At 44.5% G+C, this 22,692-nt stretch overlaps 1 protein-coding gene across 1 annotated transcript in view; it reads right to left on the bottom strand.

The window, feature by feature from the left end:
• Window positions 1-22,692, bottom strand: part of GPC4 (glypican 4) — a 67,162-nt gene that overhangs the window by 3,356 nt on the left and 41,114 nt on the right. The window contains exons 3-8 of the mRNA XM_021548377.3: window positions 19,719-20,110; window positions 9,256-9,421; window positions 3,371-3,501; window positions 3,020-3,166; window positions 2,525-2,661; window positions 240-415 (exon numbers count right to left, since the gene is read on the bottom strand). Of these exons, the coding sequence (XP_021404052.2) occupies window positions 240-415; window positions 2,525-2,661; window positions 3,020-3,166; window positions 3,371-3,501; window positions 9,256-9,421; window positions 19,719-20,110 (1,149 nt within the window). The remainder of the gene's footprint in view (window positions 1-239; window positions 416-2,524; window positions 2,662-3,019; window positions 3,167-3,370; window positions 3,502-9,255; window positions 9,422-19,718; window positions 20,111-22,692) is intronic.

The raw sequence follows: 22,692 nt of genomic DNA, 5'->3' as shown, positions 1-22,692 counted from the left end.
GTCCCAGCTCATTGCAGGGATGTTGGACTAGATGACCTTTAAAGGTCCCTTCTAACCCAAACCATTCTATGGCTGTGTGGGAACACCCCTCCTCACACAGCCTGTCGGAGAGGCTGGTTCCCACCCTCCTCACTAACACGCTTACCCACAGCTGAAGCTTAACCAGCTACCCGTGTTAGCATGAAATCCAATTAAAAGGGAAAAAAGAAAAAGCAAAAGGCAAACAACAGCAAACATACTTATGTCAATGAAGTCAACGTCGTTCCCACTGTAGGCGTTCTTCAGCTTGTTGGTCATCACCCGCAGAGCCATGATTTGCCTTCGAATCACCATGTCTGGCTTGGTAATGTCCACTTCAACCTCTGGGTTATTCACTTGACTTGCTAAACCATTTCCAGTCACTGCAAAGTCATACCTGAAAAGAAACCATTCCTGCTGGGACCAGAGCTGCAGCTCAGCAGGGTCCCTGTGACACCACGGGAACTCTGCAATGCCATCCCTGCTTTTAGTCTGGGTGATCATCTGAGCCCAACAGCATCCTTCCACATGCTACACCTTACACAGCCCTTCTCACCCCAGCTCCCTTCCCTGCAATCTCTGCAGCATGTGGAATGAAGCACTGTTTTCATTTACACAATGCCACAACTTGAAAAGGAAAAGAAGATCTGGAGTTTATGGTAATAATGGCTTTCAACAGCATAAATCAGCTCGCTGTAGGCTGCAGAGCAATACAAGGTTCTGAGATGCCTTGATGCCAGTTAGATGACACTTTTGGGAACACAACCTTCGAGGTCATAGTTATCCCACAGAAACCTATAGTAACTGTTGGAGGCAAGAGTGTCATTCAACCTTTAAATAATGGACCTTAACTATCAAGCTGAGATATTGAATGTGTGCTTCTCACCACAGAGACGTGAGATGCAATTTCCCTAATAACCCCAGCAGGAGGAACATCTGTGATGCTGAAGATGAAACCCTGTAGCCCCACACATCAGAGAAGGGGAGAGCCAAGAGGCTCAGCTTCAGAAGGTGTGCATGCTCAGGTCTGAACACATGCACAGCCTCCTGGTTTAAAAGAGAGACTGAGTAACAAAACCCAACAGAATACATTTCCTGAGACAGGTATTTGGAGTATCATCTTATACAGCAGCGATAGGATACATTCCCCTTTCCTCCAATTACCTGACTTGCTAGAAAGATCAGTTTAACAGAAGAAAACATTACTTTTCTTAGTTATGATGCCAACATCAGTACCACAAGAGAGAGAAAAGCCTTTAGCACAGTCTACTGATCCTGGGCACCAGGCAGTGTGATGTTAGCATACTCTAAAAAGCATGCTCAAACCCTGTCCTACATATGGGAGTGACAATGACGATGATAATTGGTGGTGACAGTTTTATCATTATTTGTGATCAATATTATATGTTTCAAAGAAGTCTGAGACCAAAGTGTAGAAGACTACCAAACTTCTACCTTATTGGATTCATGGAGAAAATAGTACAACAAATTATCTTGCCCAACCTACATAGGCTATCCAGCCTGACCTGTCTCCTTGCCAAGGGCTGCCAAGTCTCCATCTCCCCTGCATAAACTGGGGGCATCTGCTATGAAAAGCCCATAGAACCTGCTGATAAACAGGATTTCAGGAGGCAGAGCAACTTCTTGTCACATACACCCAAAACACTGCCCTAGCAAAGTATGACAGAGTTTTAGGCACACACAAAACAGTGCAAAAGTTATGAGGTCTGGCTTAGTGCTGTGGCCCAAAATTGTCAAGGGCAGAACCTGCTTTTACTTAGAAAAACTGCTGGAAAACCCCAGACAACTGCTTTTTTGCCTTTTATTTTAATGTAACATCTTGGACTGTGCTTATTTCCTCAGTAAGCAAACAGGAAAAAAAAAAGAGAAACTTTTATTTCCAAAATAAAAGTTAAACAGTTACATAAACCATATGACAGAAAAACTCTGGCTTACTCATGTGTTGGCAATTTCTTCCTTACAAGCAAAAATAAAAGTTTTGTAACTCTTTTTTTCCATAGAAAATGTGAATGAAACCACTGGCCCCCTTGTACCACTGACCTCAGCAGCAGAGAAGGTCTCCACCCTCCATCACCCCTGCCCTTGCTCAACAAAGAAACCAGTTCCTGGTGGAAACTCCAACTGGGGACACTGGGGCAACAGTGCTGTCAGACAACACAAGCACCTCTGCTCTGTGGCTGGGCTACAGGATTTTGTACAGATCATCTCCCCAGTTCCATGGACAACTAGTAAGGGGATTAAGTCCAAGGAGAGATGACCTATTTGGGTATCCACACTCTGTTCCCTCCTCTGAAAGAAACCCCCATGTAGAGCTTGGACAACACTTTGGTGTTACATTCCACCTCTCCCATCTACAAAAACAAAAGGGGTAATGACAGCAGCCTGTCTTGGGTGAGCTGGGATCACTCCTGTAGGAGAAAAGAGCTCAGGGAGAAGGATCAGGACACAGGGAAAGGGTTAACCAGAGGCAGCAGCATCACCAAACCTGCTCTTGGCGCTTCCATTCCAGCACTCATTCTCATTGACAGTGCCTACAGACATTTTTTCATCATTGCAAATGTTGCCAGGGAGAGATGACCAAAATTTTTTGGCTTGTTTCAGCTTCTCTTTCACATCAGTAACCTATTAAATAAAATAAAAAAAGGAACATTATACATAATCCAGAATACCAAACGCTCAGTAAAAGTGAAGTTGGGAAGGTTTTTTTGGTTTTGATGGTTGATTTACTTTTTTAATACAAAATTAAATACGTCTCCTCAAACACATATTATTCATAAGCCAAGCTTTTAACACAGGCACTTTTCTGACATAGAAGCACTGAGGTAATTAATGTCTAGAGCTCTGGGCAGATTACACCCCTTAGAGAGTTTTAAGACAGCCAAGGAATATTAAGAAAGCCTATCAATTAAAAATGGTAAATTATACACTGTGGTACCGAGTATGAAGCACCTGTGAGGCACCAGTAGGACCAGGCACTCACCAGTCGGTCCAAGCTCGTGCCAGCAGCTGTTGTTGGTCGCTCCTCTGGGTTGTAGGGTCTGAAACGAGGAGTGAAACCACTTTCAGAGACAGAGCGAGCAGCCCGGCCTTGGGCAAGTGTTTTTGGCTGGCCACAACCCTGGAAAACCTGTGTGAGAGAAGGAAAGGATTTTATGAAGTAAGAGGTCACAAGAGCCTCCCTTTTCCAGGCTCCAACACAGCCCCCACCCAAAATAATACATTAGCTTTATATATACTTGAAAGGGCATTCAAGAAAAAAACATATTGACAAGAATAGGGAACTAAAACATATTCAATAAAAAAAATCCAAGTGTTCTCTTGGCCCATTTACCTTCTGAGACACCTGCATGCTGTTCTCCTGCATGTTCATGATTGCATCTGAAATTTTCACATCAATGGGGTCCATGACAGACTCAATGTTGAAAGGTCCCTCCAGCCTCTCTGCTACCAGCAGCATCGAATCTAACACAGAGAGAGAAAACCAAAGGTTTGTAATGGAGGAGGATCTAACACACAGAGAGAAAAAAGAAGGCTTTTCACGGAGGAGCTTCTGGAATAAGAGTTAGGAAGGATAACAGTTTGAGCACGTGGACATTAACCACTGGAGTTGTCACCTCTGACCAGCACGCATCTCCAGGAAACACTTTGCTCGGTTCCCAGAGCTCACACCTTCACCAGGCACTTAGAGGCTGCCAGCACCAAACCACAGCCTCACGTACATCAAAAGCCATCACAACCTGCCAACAGCAGCCTGTAATCAGCTCCTCCCATCAGAACAAGCATTACTAACACTCTCCTTTCCATGCTCGTTTATTAAAGGTTGCCTTGTGTCATTTGTTTTTCAAGACTGCTTTCAAAGCCATCAGCTTCCCCATGCTGGTCTTGAGCACAAGGCACCAACATGCAAGGGTCCAAGACAATCCTTGATACCATCTTTCCCTTATGGAGAGCTACAGGCTTTTTCCTGCCTGGGGAAGCCAAGGGATTGCAACTCCTAGCACTACGTGGACAATTTGCAGGAGGGAGGGAGTCTGCATGAGAGCAGGGTGAATGCTGTGCACTCATGATGTATTTGGCACATCTCTAAGCAAGGGGAGATGGAAAGTCTCTCAGCCAACACCAGGTCACTCCTCCTGTGCCGACATGCACGTCCTCATCAAATGCATCATTAAACCCAGCAGCTACTGGACCATCCACTACTTCCTCTGGGAAATTACTTACAGGCATTAAGGCTTTCACCCTGCACTGCATTTAAGCCCTCTCTCTGGTTCTCCCCGACAAGATGCCTCCAGGAATACAGCTGGCACTAAGTTCTTGTCTCTTCTCACCCATCACAACCTTAATTTACTGTTAGCTTTCACTGTGGTCCCTCAACCCCAAAGCATTTGCTGGTCTCCTCTCCTGCGTCACTTCATGATGCTCTGCCACAAACTCATCTTTTTCCAGTTGGATGTAATTCTTCAATTTTTCCTAGCCTGAGTGACAAGGACAGAATAGCCCCTCTGGCCCCAAGGAGCTCCTCCCTACTCCTAAGATATGCCTGGTCCCTTCCATTAACAAGAAATGGGCGTTTCACACTCAGGCTATTAATCTTTCTCATGACATTCATCCTCCTCCTACGTGCAGAAGGTACTCTGCACAAACAGAAAACTTCTGTAGGCTCTGGCTATCTGTTAAATCCCTATAAAGAAACTCTACATACTGAACAATTTAGTAATAGCTCTTCCTGAGTGCCCAAGTCATGTTAAATAAACTACATTAAAAAACCACAAATTATGAAAAATGTAAAACAAAGCTATTTGAGTATGTAAAATTATCATTATTATTAAAAACAACAACAAAACACAACAATTATAATAATAATCCAAAACCATAACCCCCAACATGAATTGCAGATGCCTTTCTAGCCTGTAAATCCACTTTTTAAAGAAAAGTCAATGTTCTAAAGATTTGCTGGGTGTTAGTTAAAGGCCTATCATTCAATTACCCCTCTCACTCTCTCGGCTCCACCAAGGTGTGGGTGTTTAGGGAGTGAGCTCCATAGGAGCTGGTGGCCCCAGGAAAGACCCTCACTCTGCAGGCACACACCACCAGCATCAGTGACAGAGCACTTGCAGGGCATGGCTGGAATTTCACCGTCAGGAACTACAAACAGGTCTGAACTAAATGCATTATAAAAAAAAAAGAGGAAAAAAAAGGGAAAAAAAAAGGGAGACGGTAATAACAAATGAAACAAAGAGTCTTAGACTGTATTGTGGTGGGCTCCAATAAAGTGATGCTTCAAATCTCTGAGTAATGACTGCTAGCATGAATATACCATTGTGCCGGAGGAGAGAAAAATGCTTTTGATGTGCTACCAAATGGAGACTTTTGTAAACAAGTGGAGCACAACTTAAATGTGTTCATCATTGTCAAAGCTTTTGGGGTTTTTTCACGCGCATAAAGAACATCCCGGTGCAGCATGCAGGAAGCTGCTCATTTCAAATAAAAATATTATGAGTAGACAGATAATAAAATACACAAAATGCACAGGTTAAAAAAAAAAAAAAAGAAAAGAAAAATCATTCCATTTTGTAACTACTTAATTCTCTGAGTGGCCAGGAAAGGCCACAGATCAATAAAGTGTTTGTGAAAGACTGAAAGGAAACATAAACCCCAATTCTTCTGGCTGTTTGGCATCTTTGTAAACTTTGAGCCGGGCAGGCCATCCACAAGACCATGGGAATGTAGAGCGAATTGGGTCCTTTGTTAGCAGGGGTGCCATGGCGTTGCATGTATCACAGCCCAGGAATGCAGCCTCTGCTTTGACTGCCGATAGAGAAAATGCATTTGGCCTCCAGCAGAGCTGCCAAAGCTGGCGAGAAAAGATAAGGAACGTAGTAATTGGAGTTGGGATTGATACTGGCAAGGAACACTAAACGAAATAAACTTTCATTAGACAGGGGTGGGGAGGAGCAAGAGCTGCGAGTGGGGGGGCTCTGCCTCATCCACAGTTTTGATTTTGGAGACATCCTGCAAACTTTTACCTCCCAGCAGGAGCTGGCTGGTGTCCCCAGAGTGGTGATGGCGAGCAGTGGTTCCCTCTGGAGCCCCGGCTGACGTTGCTAAGGCTGGCTGGGGTTCAGGGCGCCGCCAGCACTGCTGCCTGCAGGAGGGGAGGCTCCTGCCCCAGCGCCAGGAGCCAACCTTCTGAGCAGCTCAGCTCCCAGAAAAAGATTTTCCATTATGGGGAGCAGAGAGGAGTTGATTACAAATACCAACTATTTGTGCCAGTTCTTGTGCAAAGTAAATGATATTTATAAGCCACGGTGAGATGGCTCAGCTTGCTTCACCAAAATCCCCAATTCTGTCAAGAGTGAAAAACGTATGCCGTCCATGTATTACAAACACACAGCATGACAAAGACTGTCTCTTCTCCTGTGATGGGGAGATAGAAGTGGATTTAGGTGAAAAAAAAACCAACCAAGACACACCAGCTAGCACCATCCCTTAAAGACCCTTTTCCTCTTGCATACATTTGTCCTTGCTACTGGCATTGAGACAATCCTTGGCAACAAAGCACCTCACTCTCATGACGGAAAGCAATTCTTTCTCATTGTGCCACCAATAATCAGAAACCCACATCTTCAGCCTCACTGTCTGACTTGAAGAACAAAAGGCAGTTTTCAGTCTTAACCCCAAGATCTGATTTAAAAGGGGAAGGAAGGAGGGGGAAGACCTTGACCATTCATTAACAACAATCTTTTTTTTTTTTTTTTTTTTAAGCGGGAAAGGGGGGGAAATTCTTTGCACACAAAGTAGTACTCCAGATATGTATATGGAGCCTGAATTCGACATCTTTGAGCAGAGTAAACCTTTGTGGAGAAAAAAAAAAATCATGAAAAGGCACTGGAGATTAACACTGTTCATTCAGGAAAGCTCCAACCCCCCAACAGCCTGTTTGAAACAAAGTATACCCCTGTCTAATTGGTGTACAATTGTGTCAGGAATAGAGGGAGAAATAATTTAGATAGTTAAAGGGGAGAAAAGAGTACAATTCGGTCATTATTTCATACTCCTCAGCTTTAAATGGTACTTTGGAGAAATAAGGAATTACAAAGTCTTCTTGTCTCAAAAAACCTACAAACTTTACATCCAAGCTTTACATAATTGACTTACTTATAGACCCACTAGCACACACAAATGCGTATTTCACACGCACCCACATTCATATAGACTTGCAGGACTTGCTGCAAGTTCTCTGATTTAACTATTTTTAGATTGATTTGATAGGTTCAAAATCTGCTTTTGACTTGTAATAAATCACTGCCATAAGCTGGCACTTAAATCTACAATGCAAAATCTCATTGAGACCATGGAGATGTCTTTTTGGGATTTTGTGAGGTGGTTTGGGGGAAAATTTTTGAGGTGTTATTTCTTTAATAATTTAAACCTTTATACACACATAGAAGATATTTGTGGCATATGCCCTGCCCTAAACAGCAGATATATTTAATTTAATTTGTCTTGAGTGGTAAACTGAGAGAGAAACCGAAGTCTGGAACATAACCAGCATCTGTTCACTTATTAAATTGTCTGAAGAAAGCACAGCTTAAGTTTTCTGTATCTGTATTCCACTGCAACCATCAACCAGGAGTGCAAGAACCAAGCAAATACAATAAATGTAACAAAGCTTAATACCACACTTAAGTAATGAGTGGGCAAGAAGCCCTTTGGGGAGGAAGGACTGCAAGAAGAAAGCTTTGCTTCCAACCTGGAATCACATGTATTTATTTTGTCTTGTTTAATAATCTTAATTATTGTATGCAGTCCCTGATCAGTCTCGTGTGACAAGGCTCGCCGGCTTCCCCGAGGTTCGTTTTTAGCTGCATACCACCTACAGCAATTAGCTGCTTGTGCTTTTGTCTGTTTTCTGGCATTATGCCCTTCCCTTTCATGGGATTCTTCTTTTCTACTTGGACTAGATGTTTGTAAGTCTCCTGGCTTTGAGCTATTTCAGCAACAATTGTAGTTGAAATACTTAATATTCTCATGAGAAAGACGGCTCTGAGGACTGGGGGGCTGGGGTGTCAGCCTCACAGAGAATGACTTGGAAACCCAACTTAGTGGCACATTTAGCTCCCTATATGGAATACACACACACAAAAATGCCTTCTGAAAATAACACCCTGCACACATTCAGTTGGCATGGGCAGCAAAGTGAAAATCCAGTGCACAAAACAGAGGAAAACAAGTTATAAGACATAAATGTAGCCTGGAATGTCAGCTAGCAGCTATTTCCTTTTTTTTTAAATCTTGCAACTTAGTGAAATAGAATATTTTCTTTCTAACAATCTTTACTTTTTCCCCCCATGAGTGGAATGGGAAGAGTACCACAGCCTTTTCAGTAGCAGAAATACTTTACATGTGCACTTCATCACATATTAACTAGAGGGAAGCGACTGTTCCCAAAGGATGCTTGATCACAGATAAATCAAACCTCCTGGAAAAGCAGCACAAATGAAAACATTTAACATTATCTACTGCCTGTGCCCCAAAATGTGATGCACTGCCAATTCTGATGAGCCCTGACCCAAAGTAGGATTTAACATTTCAGTCTAAATTTTATATATTGAATGATGCTGTGTATAAGCACAGAAGAGAAATAACAAACAGGAGGAAGAGGATGGCAAAACCACTAGCACAGTTTCATTCAAGACCTGCTGACATTGTGAAAGGATGATGGCCAAGCACCAAATGAGCTGTTTAAAACAGATTCAGACATGTCCTATTCAATTTTTTTAGTGTAAAATCCAGGCCTACAGCTTTTCCTGAAGTTCTTCATGGCTGGCAAGGAGAGCCCCAGGCTACAGAAGAAAACTGACTTCAGGAAGGACAGCTGTATAGTGACAGCAAAGTATAAGTAGCATAGAAAAACCAGCTTGCACACATGCTTGGTCCAGCAAGAAGAAACATTCCAAGCCTACAAGCCCACGCTACTTCCATCCTCCTAAAGCTTGCTGCAACAAAAGTCACTAGCACAACATTCTCATTTATTTGGAGGTTAATGTGAATGGCAAAAGGTGTGCTGTACACAGAGGTGTGGAATGAAAAGATATCCATCACAGATACCTGAAAAACCTGCTACAGCTCAGCACAGCCACTCACAATGCTATTCAGGTGAGGGACACACCACCAGTGCAGAATTACCTGCAGTTTTAACCCATATTGCCTTACCCATAAAGATATTCCACTCGGCATCCAGGTCCCCTTGGTTGGCCAAGCAGCCTCTCATGACATTGAAGCAGTAGTTGTAGCAGGGCTTCACCGACACCAGACCTCGGCAGTGGGGGCAGTACATCATCTTCAGCAGTGCTCGCGTGCCCTGCGGCGTGGGGTTTACCTTTACCAGAGAAAAAGAAAAAAGGACAAGAAAATTAGCCCTCAGCCACCAAAGCAAAAACCCCCACACATTTACCCCAAGGTGTGTGGGACAGAGCTGTGCAGAAGAGATGCAGAGGGGTCAGCCATCGCTGTCTGGTCCCTGCCTATGGGGTCCAGAGATCTGGGGAACAAATGAAGGAGTCTGGCTCACCTCCTTGGGTGTATCTGCCAACTCCAGGGGACACAGACAGCCCCCATCTCTGCATAACATTATTTGCACCATGTACTACACCTTGTATGATGTGGGACCCCTCCCACGGCTGCAAGGACAGGCACTCAAAGGGAGCAGGCAGCACTCAAGCTCAGGGAAGGCAGTAAAATAACCCAAGTCAAAAGATGTCACACAAAACTGCACTCTCTGAGCCCTGCTGCAAACACATGCTGAAGATGATGATACTGGGATTTTTCAGGAAATAGTGGGATGTCAAGATGGGATGTCTGACATGATCTCTGTACCAAACCCACTGGGACCATGCCCTCCTCCTCAGCGGGGCTGTGGCTCTTCCTGGACAATCACCCAGCAGGGCTCTCCAGCACAGAGACCAGCTCCTTTATATCACATTCAAGTCTCTCAACACAGCATTTACATGACAGATACCCGGGTTCATTTATACTCAGCACTCATCACGCTCAGTAACACCATTCCCCACACCCAAAGGAGGTGGCAGCTACAACCCTGCAGCTGAGGACAAGCTGGGAGGACCCTCAAAGCCACCGTGCAGCCGCTGGGCGTGCGAGTGGAGCTGTCTGCAGCAGGCACGTCACCCCTGAGCCCTCAACAGGGCTGTTTTCCAAAGTGACTCATGATCATTCATGTTTGATTCACTCTCTGGCCCAGCTTCAAAACATTCATTGAAACCATCTCCATCCAGCCAGTCCAAGGAACATGAGCTCCATCCCGACCACATGGTGGGTCCATCTGAAGCGCTGAATGGAGAAGCTCCCTCAAGAACAAGTTTAAGTGTTAATTAGACACATATGAAAATAGAAAATTAAGATGCAATCAGAGAAACACTGAAAAAACAGAAATGGTGTCTGGTATTTTAAACAATGCACCTGAGACTCCTTCTAAGGCATTTAGGGAAGTGCTCTAAAGAGGCTGTGGTCTAAGACTGTGCTGGAGGAGATACACACCATCCCTGAGAAAGAGCAAAGTCCCTCAACACAAACAGCTGGAGATGTGGATGGCCTTCACATGCTGGAGGTCTGGGAACTAACTTCATGGCAGAGGACAAAGGACTAAGTGGAGATGACTGTACATGAGGAAGATGTGGTACCACACATGCTGAGGCCCTTACTATTGCCCATCTCAGTGCAAGGACTATGGAGAAACTAAGCCTAATCTTCTGGTGCAAAACCTTGTTGACAGTCTGCAAAACTAGGAGGCAACAGATTTTAACAAAAACAAACCAGAAAAGAAAAAGCATTACATAATCAAGCTGGCTTTGTTAATAACATCAGCAAACTTTTAAACCCTCTCTTCTTATGGAAAGAGATGACAGATAAAGATCTGCTGCGTTTCAGACAACTAAAAAAAAACCACATAGTTTCTCTTCAGCAGGCAAGTGAACTGGTTAGAGAGACAGAAGGACAGTTTTCTGCAGCTGATGCAGCTCAGCACTATATTTTGGCTGGCCAGCAAAGTTCATCAGACAGCACTTCACCCTTCTTTTGTCCACAAAGAGCCTGTTTGGTTGAGGAAAAGGAGAGCTCATGTAGAAAGCTGTTTGTGGTGGCTGTGGAATCTGATTCAGATGCTCCAGAGCATATACACATTCTATAGTATATATATATTTGGAAGGCACAGTGGGAGCAGGAGCCCCAGCAGAAGGCTCCCTATTGGGACAGCATGGCTTTAAAGGAGAGCTGGATCAAATAGTAAGAGCTTAAGCAACAGAAACCAGCTAAATCAGATGATTTATAGTTGGAAAACTGGAAACAGACAAATGCAAAGGTATCATCTGCTATCCAGATGGTGCAGTCCTTGCAGAACAAAAAAGTGGCAGGGGAAACTAAATAACATCTCGCACCCAGAGACAAGAGCTCTGAAGGACACTTAAGTTTAATAGTTTAGTTGTTTCTCTGATGAAAATCCCTTCCTGTGTCACTTAGTGGTCGGTGACAGGACCTCCATGCTAAGTCCAGAGGCTTATCAGTTGACCCTGGCCATCCTAGCACTGTTAACCCTCAAAGGAGTGCCCTGCATCCTCCTCGGGAAGAAAAATTAGGAAAATGTTGACAGCACAAGTCAGGTGCTAGAGCAGTTTGAAGTGGAATGAGGAGCAGGAGGAGTCCCCAAACCTATTGTGGAAAGCTGCAGCTTTATGGAAGGGATTGCATGGCAGCATGCTGCAAAAACCCCCCCGGCAGAGCCGTGACCCAGGAGGCCCCTTCCCATCTTAGGTTCCCACCTCGTCCCACGAGCGCCAAGTGGCTGCAGCCCCGCAGCATCCCCCACTTTGATATTCCATAGGGGCTGATCTTTATGAATCCCAGCAGATGCAGGGGAAACTGAAGCTGCTTTCCTGCATTCCACAACAGGCAGTATGCAATGGTCACTTGGATCAGGTCCTTTGAGCAAAGACATGTGATGATTCTAAAAGCAACTGAGATTTTGCTTCCTTCCCCACAAGGGTTTGAGTCCTGCACAGAGCTGAGCAGAGGGTGATCACAAAAGGGGTGATGGAAAAGACAAACCCAAGCCTGCAGTGACTGCCAAACGGAGCTCTGCTAGTGATGGATGTAACCCACAGGGAAGCTGTTAGTGTGCAATACAGTTGCAGATAAAGAGGAAGACAATGGGCAAATTAATCAGTCTAGAATTGGCATTTTATCGTGTCAAAAAGCAACAGGAAGGCACAATCAGAGATCACTCTAACAGCGAGTTTTGGGGAAGACTATGAGCAATTACACCTTGTTACAACAGTGATAAATGCTTAACTGCTTGAGTATCACTGCAAGGAGAACCTTAACCCCTGGCACGGGGCCTGGACCCAGTCCAGACCAGCTCTGGCTCTGTCAGTGGGGTGTGCCATGTGTTGCATTGGCAATTCTTCACAAGCTTTTAATGTTGGCCCTGCCACGCCAGGTGCAAGCTCTTAAAACGCCATTGTATGTAACAGTAAACCCAGATATGCTTTGTTCTGGGGTTGTGTTTATCTTGGAAAGCAACTCAAGTTCACTCAAACTGTACTCTAGAATGACCCTCAAAACCAAGTAATCTCCTCTCTAATAAAGCAGAGTACCAAAGAAAGCTTTATTTGCTGGAGGGGATTTACTCTGGTAGATTTGAGCCCAGGTAGTTGTAGCTCCAGTGCACATACCCTGTAAAAGCTTCTGATAGAAGTAAATGCACTCCAGTCCCCTCCTTTTATCTTGTAAAATTTATTTCCTTTCCATGGCGTTCCACACCACTGCAGCAATCCATCACCCTGTGGTTTCATCATGTAAATTACAATTTGTCCATATCTATACGCTTTGTCAAACGTGAAGATTAAAAGCTGCTAACAGATGTGTTTTGGCACCAATCTTCCTATCAAACTTGCTCCTTAAAAATACAGATTTGCACACAATTCACAAAAATTAAGTGAAAAGCAAACAACTCAGGGCTTAAATGCAAACATCTCATATCACATTTGTTGGGGTAACGTTCCAACTTACATTGACAGGTAAAGGTAAAATCATGTTCCTGTAAAAATTACATGCTCTTGGTATAGTAAAATCTGGTTTTTCTTTGTACCTTGTCATACCCATCCCATTTCAGACTTTCACATGAGGGAAACTGTTACACCCTTATCCTTTTTCAACTTGCTGGCAACTGCAGCTGGATGCATTCCTCTGGCAGAAACATCACCACTAAAGTACACACCTATGGAGTGCAATGCCTTATTCACAGACTACCACAAAACCATCAAAACTCAAGAAAAACTGATCTGTGCATGCGGATAAAATTCAGAGAAGCAACCAGATTCTTTTTCATCTCCTTCCCAAGCAAGGAATAGCTGAGGAAGGATGACAGAGCTCCAATCATGGACAGTCCTGCAGGGAGCTCCCACAGCTGTCAGACAGCCAGAGCTACATTACATTCTCTCATTCTACCCTCAAGTTAACATTAAGAATGTTAATAATAACATTTAAAATCCTGTCAGCTTTAATAACTATTTATAATAACACTGATAACTCAGGCTTTCTTATTTTCCATGCTTGCACAACAACAGCGTTGCCATGCCAGCAGCACAGCTGCCAGAAAACAAAAAAATCCAACAATTTGAAAATAAATGTGGTGAAATTACTTTTGTTTTATACTTTGGTTTATTTGCAAAAAAAAAAAAAAAAAAAAAAAGAACTATGGCAATACCAGCTAAAGTAACTTCCCAGTGACACTGAAAGATGATTTAAAAAACATACTCTGAAGCCGCCTGTGAGATGCTCTAGGTAAGCAGTCATTTCAGACAAGTGAGTTGTCATCGAGTTTTGGGACCAACACAACCCTGCTTGCATCAATTTTTCCTTCTCTCAGTGTTGTGCAAGAACATCATCTTGGCACACGCTGGTCCTGACGTTCAGCTCACTGAGGCAGAACATCACTTGGGAGGCTCCTGGTTTGCTTCCCCACCCCAAATATTCCAATGAAAGTGTTTTGGAATTAACTACGCATTTAACCAATTTTGCTGGCCTGGTGCTAGAACATTAATAATTTAGACAGCATCTGGTTCAACCACAGATGTAGGCCCCTGAGGTCTTGCATAAGGGAATACATTTAGGAGTAATCTTGGGAACTGCATGACTCTGTGCCTCAATACTTGCTACCCATGGCAATGTTTGCTGCAGCGTTATCTCGTGCGAGGAAAAGTTCAAGAGTACATTTCTGCTCATTTCCCTACTCACAGTGTGCTCCCCCCAGTCCAGATGTGACAGTGCCAAGAGGAAAAGCAGAGCTCCTGAGTCACACCACCAGGCACTCCAGCTGCTGTCTTAACATTCACATTCTTGTCTTCCCCAGCACGGGGGAGCTGAGCATGCCAGCCATGCCTCTCCCTCTGAACACTTACACAGCGATGCCAGGCTCAGCATCTCCTGCTCATGGTGCCCTTGGGACCAAAGGGCCTTTCACATCAAGCTCGGGAGGAACAAGCCTCTCCCTGCCTCAAACACAGATCATGAGGAGTGTTCCATTTGCTTTAATGAGTAAAGCAGCAGGGACACTTATCTGGGCATCTACAACCAAAACCATCCTTAATTATCCTTCACATTGTTTTCAAAAATAGCAGCAGAACCACAGCGCAAGGCAGAGAAAGCAAAAGCCAAAGCCATGCCAGTGGACTGAAGTACTCCTGCATGACACCATCAGCTCCAAATCCACAGTCCTATCCACGCACTCCCAGCCCTAAATCTGAGCTGACTGCTGCTGCAGCGTGCTTTGAAGGCCTAGCACAGGCCCTCAGATGGCTGGAACTGAGGCAGATGCAGTCACATTCTTGGCAGGTCTTCTCAGGGTCATCTTTGATGTGGAGAAGTGCTTGGTATTGTTTTCTGCATTGATGTTTGCCCCTGGTATGTGGAAAGAAATGTCCTTGTGCACGGCAGCCCCTTGGCCTGGCCTCATAGCTTGCAACCCGCTGCCTGGAGAGCACTGTCCCTCTGGAGGTCCCTCTGCTGCACACTAAAAGGGCCCCTCAGATCCTCTGGCTGTTTCTTAGTAACCCACATAGCAGAAGTGCTGCCCTCCTGTCCCTTCCCAATGCATGCAAGCAGCATATTCCATTTCTGTCACTTCCCCAGCAAGGCTGGCTCTTGCCTGAGCAAGATATTGCAGTCTTTGGATACAGGAACATGAAATTCTTTTTGAAAGAGGATTACAGTCACATTCCCCTTAAGTCAAACCAAGGGCAAAAACTGCACAGAGGGAGGTTGGATCTTTGACTAAATTTCTAGATCCTCAAATGGTACAGATCTCTGTGCCCTACTATTTGTGATGACACAGGCCTTAATTCTTATTCATTCCTTGTTTTATTTTCATCACTGCTTCTCCTAAGCCAACGGCTGGTCCACATTCAGTACCCATGCCAAAAGTGACACAAGCCACAGTTCAGTTTGCTCATGCAGACCAGCAGGTCAACCACCAGCTCAACTTGTGTTCTAGAGGTGCCTCATCCAAGATGAGGCAGCTCAAAGCAAAAGGGGGTAAAAAGACACCAGGCTATGGGGTACCTGTGGGAAGGCAATCACCTGTCCCCCTCCGCAATTCTTTTAATTAAGAGTTTGAAGAAAATTCTCTCCTTGGCTGCTACCATTACATTCCATTAGGGCAGAAATGCCAATACAAAGAAAGCTGACCTCCTCCACCCACTGGGAACATCTCCAGCAGCCTCCTCTAGGCTGCTAATGTCACCAGAGAAAACTGCATTATTTCATACGGCTTATAACTGTGCTTCCAAACTAAACACCATTTCTTGCACACAACTTCCAAGCTGCTGCCTTTCTCAGGGTTCCCAAGGACAGGCTGGAAGAACCTTTCCAGCAGCCCAGATACTTTGGTGGCAGTAATATCTCATGCGGCTTTCAGCACACAAATGCTTGTTAAGGAGGTGATTTGAGAGCCTCCTGAGCTCCCATCAGTTCTGCATCAAATTATAGGACACAAGAGGGAAAAGTGGTAAAAGAATCCCAAAACAACAGTTTATCAGTATAAATTTCCTGGGGGTCTCCAGAAAACTCTCACCACCACTGGCCAAGTGCAAATGTCACATCCACACATCCTGGTCTGCAGAGAGGGTGACACAGACACAGGGGCTCAATGCTGGGTGGCTGAATGCTTCAGCCTTCATGCGCTTCTGCTGCTGACCTCCAGCCAGACCTCCCTTCCCAGCTCCTCCTGACCCTACAAAATGATGTCAGGGAGCCTAGCCCTTGATTCCATTTCTTCCCTCACAAACAAGGACCTTCACCCCATAGCTGTAGCTGACCTGCACCCTACAAGCCCCAGTGCACTTTGCCCTCAAAGGTGCCATGACCCTCGACCAGGCTGTGGGTTTAAAGGCATGCAATTATGGGAACATCTCAGCAGCCTGAGAACTGCCCAGTTACAAGTTCTCATCCTTTTTCAGTCACTCATGGCCTCTGCCTTGTATTTGCTCCTTTTTTCCAGCCCTAGCCAGGGCAGGAAATGTCACTTCTGGCAGCAATTTAACCTGGCTGACTTCAGTGCTTGTCCAGGGCTAAGTGGCAGGAGAGTGATTAGGGGACAGGCAGATTTCCATCTCCTGAAGGCAGGGGCAGGAAGGTCAGTGAGCAAGCACCCAGCACCAGCACAGGACAGAGAGAAGCACTGGAGGCCCCCAGCCTCTTGCAGCCTACCTCAGAGGCAGGGCACATCTCTAACAGGCAGAAACAGCATCCTGGACAGATCTGCTGTTCAGAACAGATTGAGAAAATATTGTACTTTTTGGGTCCAAAGAAGGGAATTTGAGGGATGAAGACTTGAGCATCAAAGTTATGGGGCTTAGACAGTTTGAAAAAAGTCTGTCTTTTCTCCCAAAACCGTACAGCTTTCCCTGTTATGTATTTCAGCACAGTGGTACAAGTTTTGATCCATTCAAGGCTGAATTTGAAGCTATTTTCTAGCATTCTGGCTCAGAAATCAAGCATACTTGCAGCTTTTCAATATTCTCTCTTCTTTTACCTCTTTATTCCCAAACTCACACAAGAACAATATCCTTCTAAATGCAACTCCCTAGTGAAGATGTAAAAATATCTGGGATCATTAAAAAGCCATCAAGGCCGTTGCACTGCAGAGTGCTCTTTGCTCTCCTGATAGTATCCCAGGAAAGTACACAGCTGGGCCTTGCAGCAGTTTGTATTTCTCCTCCTGAAGATTTTCAATTAAACATTTTTAACTTACTTGTCACAAAGCACATTAAAAGTAAAACTAATTTGCATTCCTTCGGACATTTTTTCATTAAGAGGAATGAAGATTTATCCCCCAAGTTAATCCCTGGTATAAGCAATCATTCCACTACAACTCCTGAGTAAAAATAATAAGGAAGAAAAGTCAATGGAGTCATTACATAGAGCTCAGCAAAGCCAGGCTAATCTATATGTAATGTGGGAAGCCCCAAAACACAACCGCAGAGCAGGAGGCATAAAAACATCAGCTTTTAAACTCATGTCTAGGATTTCCCATTGTGTCTTGCAGAAACATGATGTTAGATTCCCATTGAATAAGATTAAAACAGGAAAGATTATTATTCCTTCTACTGCTGCAACTAAAGCTTAGGTATTCAACAGCAGAGAGTTTTGTTACTGCTTGAAAAAGTCAATCTGTTGCAGGATTTCCAGTGCAACTTGTGAAATTGAAGTGGAAAGTAGAGCAACTGTGATTGTCCACGGCACGTGAGCTATTTTTGTAGCTGCGTGGGACTCTGGGTAGCTTTCCACACTTAAGCAATTAATTCTAGGGTTGAAGGCAATTCTACACTCAAGGATCTTCAAAAGGGAAAGAGAAATCACAATGCCACCTCGGGTTCACGACTGATTCGTAACAGATGCAGGGACCGCAGCCCTTGTGGTTCCGTGTCAAGTCTGGAGACGTTTTGATGAATTCTGAGCAGATGGAGAATAAACAATCCCTCACCCATGCACGTTTACTATCTATCAAGTAATTGTACTATACAGGGGCTTAATGGCCAGACCTCCCACCCAAATATTTCATCCACACTCTACAGCAGTGAAGACCCCATCCCCTGACCACAAGAGCTGCCACACAGCCACAAAACAAGGGCCACCAAATCTGAAACCCCAACTAAGAGTCAGCAGGCTTGGCCAGTGGCCTGGCACAGAGTCATCACACTTCATCTGCCACCATCCCTCCCTCCCACCAGGACAGCATCCCTGAGGCTGAAAGGTTTTGTGATCCTGTAAGAGTGACCCCCACATGCCACACATAGAGCTCCATACACCCATCCTCAACCAACAGCACATTAATCTAACTTGAGGGTCATCTCTATTAGGTGGGGAGCCAAGGTGTCCAAGGACCTACACCTGTCACCGCTAACTTGCAACTCACTCCTGGAGTCCGGGTATTTTAGTTAAGCAACTTCTTCCTTGCTAATTTTCTCTGCCCTTCCATACATGTTCTGGCCTATTGCCAGCTGTTTGCCTCATTTCTCTTCAAGAAAAATTAACATGGAAGCAGATTTCTTTTTTCCCCTATCCTCAGAGACAGTATTTTAATATTATCCCCATAAGTCAAAGAAATTTGAATTATTATCTCATTTAAGGATGCTGTTTGTGATGCCTACAGAACTGCATTCTGCTTCTAATAGTATCTGAACAGCTATTCTTTTTTTTTTTTTTTTCCTGGCACTCGGGGTGATTCAAACTCCTGCCTGCTCTTTCAGCCTCATGTTTTATTACTCCATAACCAAGTAGAGAGAAAGTAAACGTCTCTCTGCCCAATTAAATGATTACAATAAATCTTCCACAGCCCACAGGAAATGAGCTGAGTTTGTTAAAGGAAATCGCTAATATTTGTTATCTTACATAATCACTTCAAGGGGATTATTGACTGTTCCCTATACCATACAATCCAGACTAAAATTAAAGACAAATCTCATGTCAAAAAAGCAGTCATCCCACTTAAACAGCTCCAAAATTATTTATATGAGGAGGGAGGTAAACATTTAAGTAACCAACACATCACAGCTGTTTTATTCCCCCAAAAAGTGACTTCACTATGAAAGTCTGAGGTCTAACTTGTGCTGTATGTGTGGCACCAAGTACAAGTGGCTTCTGCCCTGTGCAGATGGCTCAAGCTTACTGTTGTCACAAAAGAGCTGCTTGCTCATGTGAACTGCCTCTCCCCATGCCCTGGAGCAAGGAGCAAATCATCAGCTGCTCCATAATAGATGCCTGCAGCATCCCTGACTCACTGTAATTTAAAGGCAATATTAAGAAGAAGATATGGCCATTACACAAGCAAATATGGTTATTTGCACTGCAGAAGGCATTTAATTTCCTGCTGTTGTTGTTCCCTAGACAGGAGGAAAGCATCCACCTGGAGAACTAGACTGCAGCACTGGGCAGTGGTGTCCTCAGAACATGACTCTACCACACAACAGCGCAGCCTACATAGATGGAGCTGGGTCCCACCCGCACCCAACTACCACCACCACCCTTAGGTCCAGGACAACAGGGAGAGAGCTGCCCATCGTGGCTGCAAGGGACATGGGGACAAACACTCGTGGGACGGAGCTCACCGCAGACACTTTGCTGATGACGTCCCTGGCGACGGCCAGGCCCTGCGCGAAGGTGCGGGCGGCCACGAAGGCTCGCGTCACTTGCAGCTTGAGCTTCCGCGGCACGTCCCCGAAGGGCTTCAGCTGCTCCGTGTACTTGCTGACACACTCCAGGTACTCATCCGTGAAGTGGTACTGGGGGTTGACCAGCCGGAACATGCGCTCCAGCAAGCGCGCCCAGAACTCGTTGAGCATCTCCTCCAGGTTGACGTTGCCGCCCACGTAGTAGCGCTTCAGCTCCACAAAGAGGTCCTTGAACAGCTCCGAGTTCTGCATGTACAGCCGGCCGTACGTCCGCACAAACATGTCGTTCAGAGACTTCTCTGCGTTCTCCAGGAGCTCCTTGAAGAACTCTAGGAAAGAGGGAGAGAGGAGATGGTAAACACGGGCGCTGGGCTGTGTGTTCACACAACCCCTGCTTAACGGGAGGATTAGCGCAAGACCATCATCAAACTGAAATGGAAAATTAAAGGACTCGCCCGGAAATTTTCAAAGTCTATACCCCAAAACCATGTATATATCTCAAAATTTTTGATTACTCTTCATAAACCAATCCCCAAAACTCTCTACAGACTGGAAGACTTTTATGAGTGAAATCTCTCCTGATAAAAATATGAATATCATGATTAAGAGTCAGCAAAAAAAGACAAAAAAAGTGCAAAAGCTTTTGATGTTTACATTTAGGCATCTTAAAAGATGTAATTTCAAAGAACAACATATTGGGAAAAAAAAAGGTGGTTTTGTGAAACAGATGTTTTGCACAAATGAGTCCTTCTTTCCAGTTCTTTTCAATTAATTTTCCAAGATCATCATAAACCAACCTCAAAAATGAAACAAATAGTATATTTAAAAAACAAATTAAAAACTCTACTACAGGTTCTTTCTCCCATCCTACAAGTTCATAATCTCTCACGGCAAGGCCTGACCACTTACCCAATTGGTCCTGATGGCAGAAGGAGCTTCAGCTGTCTGTGGCAGCAGGGAAACCCCCCCAAATATACCAGAACTTGCTAAAATCTAAGGCCTTAACACTTGGCACAATAACAGGATATTTTTCAAATTACAAAAGACAGATAAGGTTTGTGATCTTTCTAATTTTCTAAAAGCAAATCCCCACTTTGGTTCACTCTCTGGGAGCACTGGACAGCCCAGAGTGGCTGCTGCCATGTCTTGGCAGTGCCACATGTGTCTCCAACACCGATAACACGTTGACCTGATGATGATACCACTGCAGAAGCAGTTTAAAGAACACATCCTCCATGAATGCATCACCACAACCCTGACACATGGGTCTAAGCACAAACTACCCTGCCACAAAGCCTTTGCCTGGGAGATTTGGCACAGATGAGAGAAAATAAAATAAAAAACAGGGGAGGGGTCCAGTAGGCCAAAAGCATTTGGGCCATTTTGGAAAACACCTCCCTGCTCTATGGCCTTGGGGACAGCTAAGGAAAGCAAGGTAGGTGCCACAGGGACAAAGCCTCCCATGCCTGTTTGCCCCAGCCCTGCAGAGAGCACCGGCACCCCGGGCAGCGGGCGCAGCCGGGTGAAGAAGCAGATTATTTTATGCATGCCACCAGCAATTGAGGATTCTGACCTCTGCTTTTCTGTGACTCATATTCAATAAATATTTTTTAATAAAACATGCCTCTGTGGTTTTCTAAATCCTCAAAGGAGCAATGCTTAGAGCTAGAAGTTGTTATAAGAGTCGGGGGGAGAAATATTTTGGCCCAGTGTGAATTTAAACCTTGTTAAAAGACATTAAAAGTATGCTGAAGTTCAGATTTTCGTCTTCAAAGTCCTCCAGTACAAACAAAGCCTAACACAGAAAACATTTTCTGGAAAAACTGAAACATTCCATGAGTTCCTGATGAGCAAAGTCATGGGGTTCAATGCCTGACATGGCTGTATATAATGCAGCCTCTTAGGAGCACAAGAGAAATGATCCAGGGAAGAAGAGATTGATTTCAAACACCCAACACGTCCTCTGTCCAATATCAGCAGGAACCTCCACTTTCGTTCCCATGACTGGCATTTCCTCTCCAGGAAGATTTTTTTCTGTTGAGTTTATACTGTAGAGATTAGCTTGGTGTATATTAATTTCTAATTCACTTAATCACTTTGAAGGCTCACTTCCTTCCTTTGCTCAGACCTTTTAGTATCACCAAATAAGTTGTTTATTTAAATACTTCTGTACCAGGCACAAATCCTGCTAGATGCATCAGCAAACTCTTAAAAAATAATTAGGTTTTTTAAATTATACTGATGGCAAATCTAACAGATAGCTCCAACCATCAGTCTAAAGAACCCAAAGCAATGTTTTAAGCCAAGAACGTTAACTTAAGTAATACATCCATATTACCAAAACCTATTTATTCTTCTGACCAAACTCATTTTATTGGTTACACTCCAAAGTGGAAGTTAAATAAACTGTATCCAGGCTTTAGAGCTCTTCATCTCTTAGCAATTTTTCATGTGGGCTAGAACCAGGTAAGATTAATTAATTATCATTAAGAAAATCCTGCAATCTAATTAACAGCAAATACCTGCACAGCTGCAACCTTCCAGCCAGCAGCTTTTCCTTGCCCAAAAGGAAGGTAAATAAAGCAAATGAAAACTTCCCACCAAAATCAGGCACCTCCAAAAGCCCAAGGCAGCACTGCTGAAGGAGGCAGCATGCATGCACAGTGCTGTTGTCTCTGGCTCAAGCTTCGACCACCATTTTCATGCACAGAAAACTCCCGTTCTCAAGTGCCACTTCCCAAAGAAGAAGGGGAGGAGGGCAGAGGAGGCTGTGTCTGCAGCCTGGAGTCAGTATCCACCCCTGCCAGGGCATGCCAGACAGGATGCCCTGGTGACCAGTGCCTGTGGCTTGGCCCCTGGGTGCCACTGCTGGCACCTCGAGGCTCCTGGGGTGGAGGTGGGATTGGATGGA

The sequence above is a fragment of the Lonchura striata genome, chromosome 4A, assembly GCF_050655825.1.
Source record: "Lonchura striata isolate lonStrDom1 chromosome 4A, ASM5065582v1, whole genome shotgun sequence".
Taxonomy (NCBI): Eukaryota; Metazoa; Chordata; class Aves; order Passeriformes; family Estrildidae; genus Lonchura; species Lonchura striata.
Note: the sequence above shows the minus strand (reverse complement) of the source record. Positions and strands in the feature narration are given on the sequence as shown.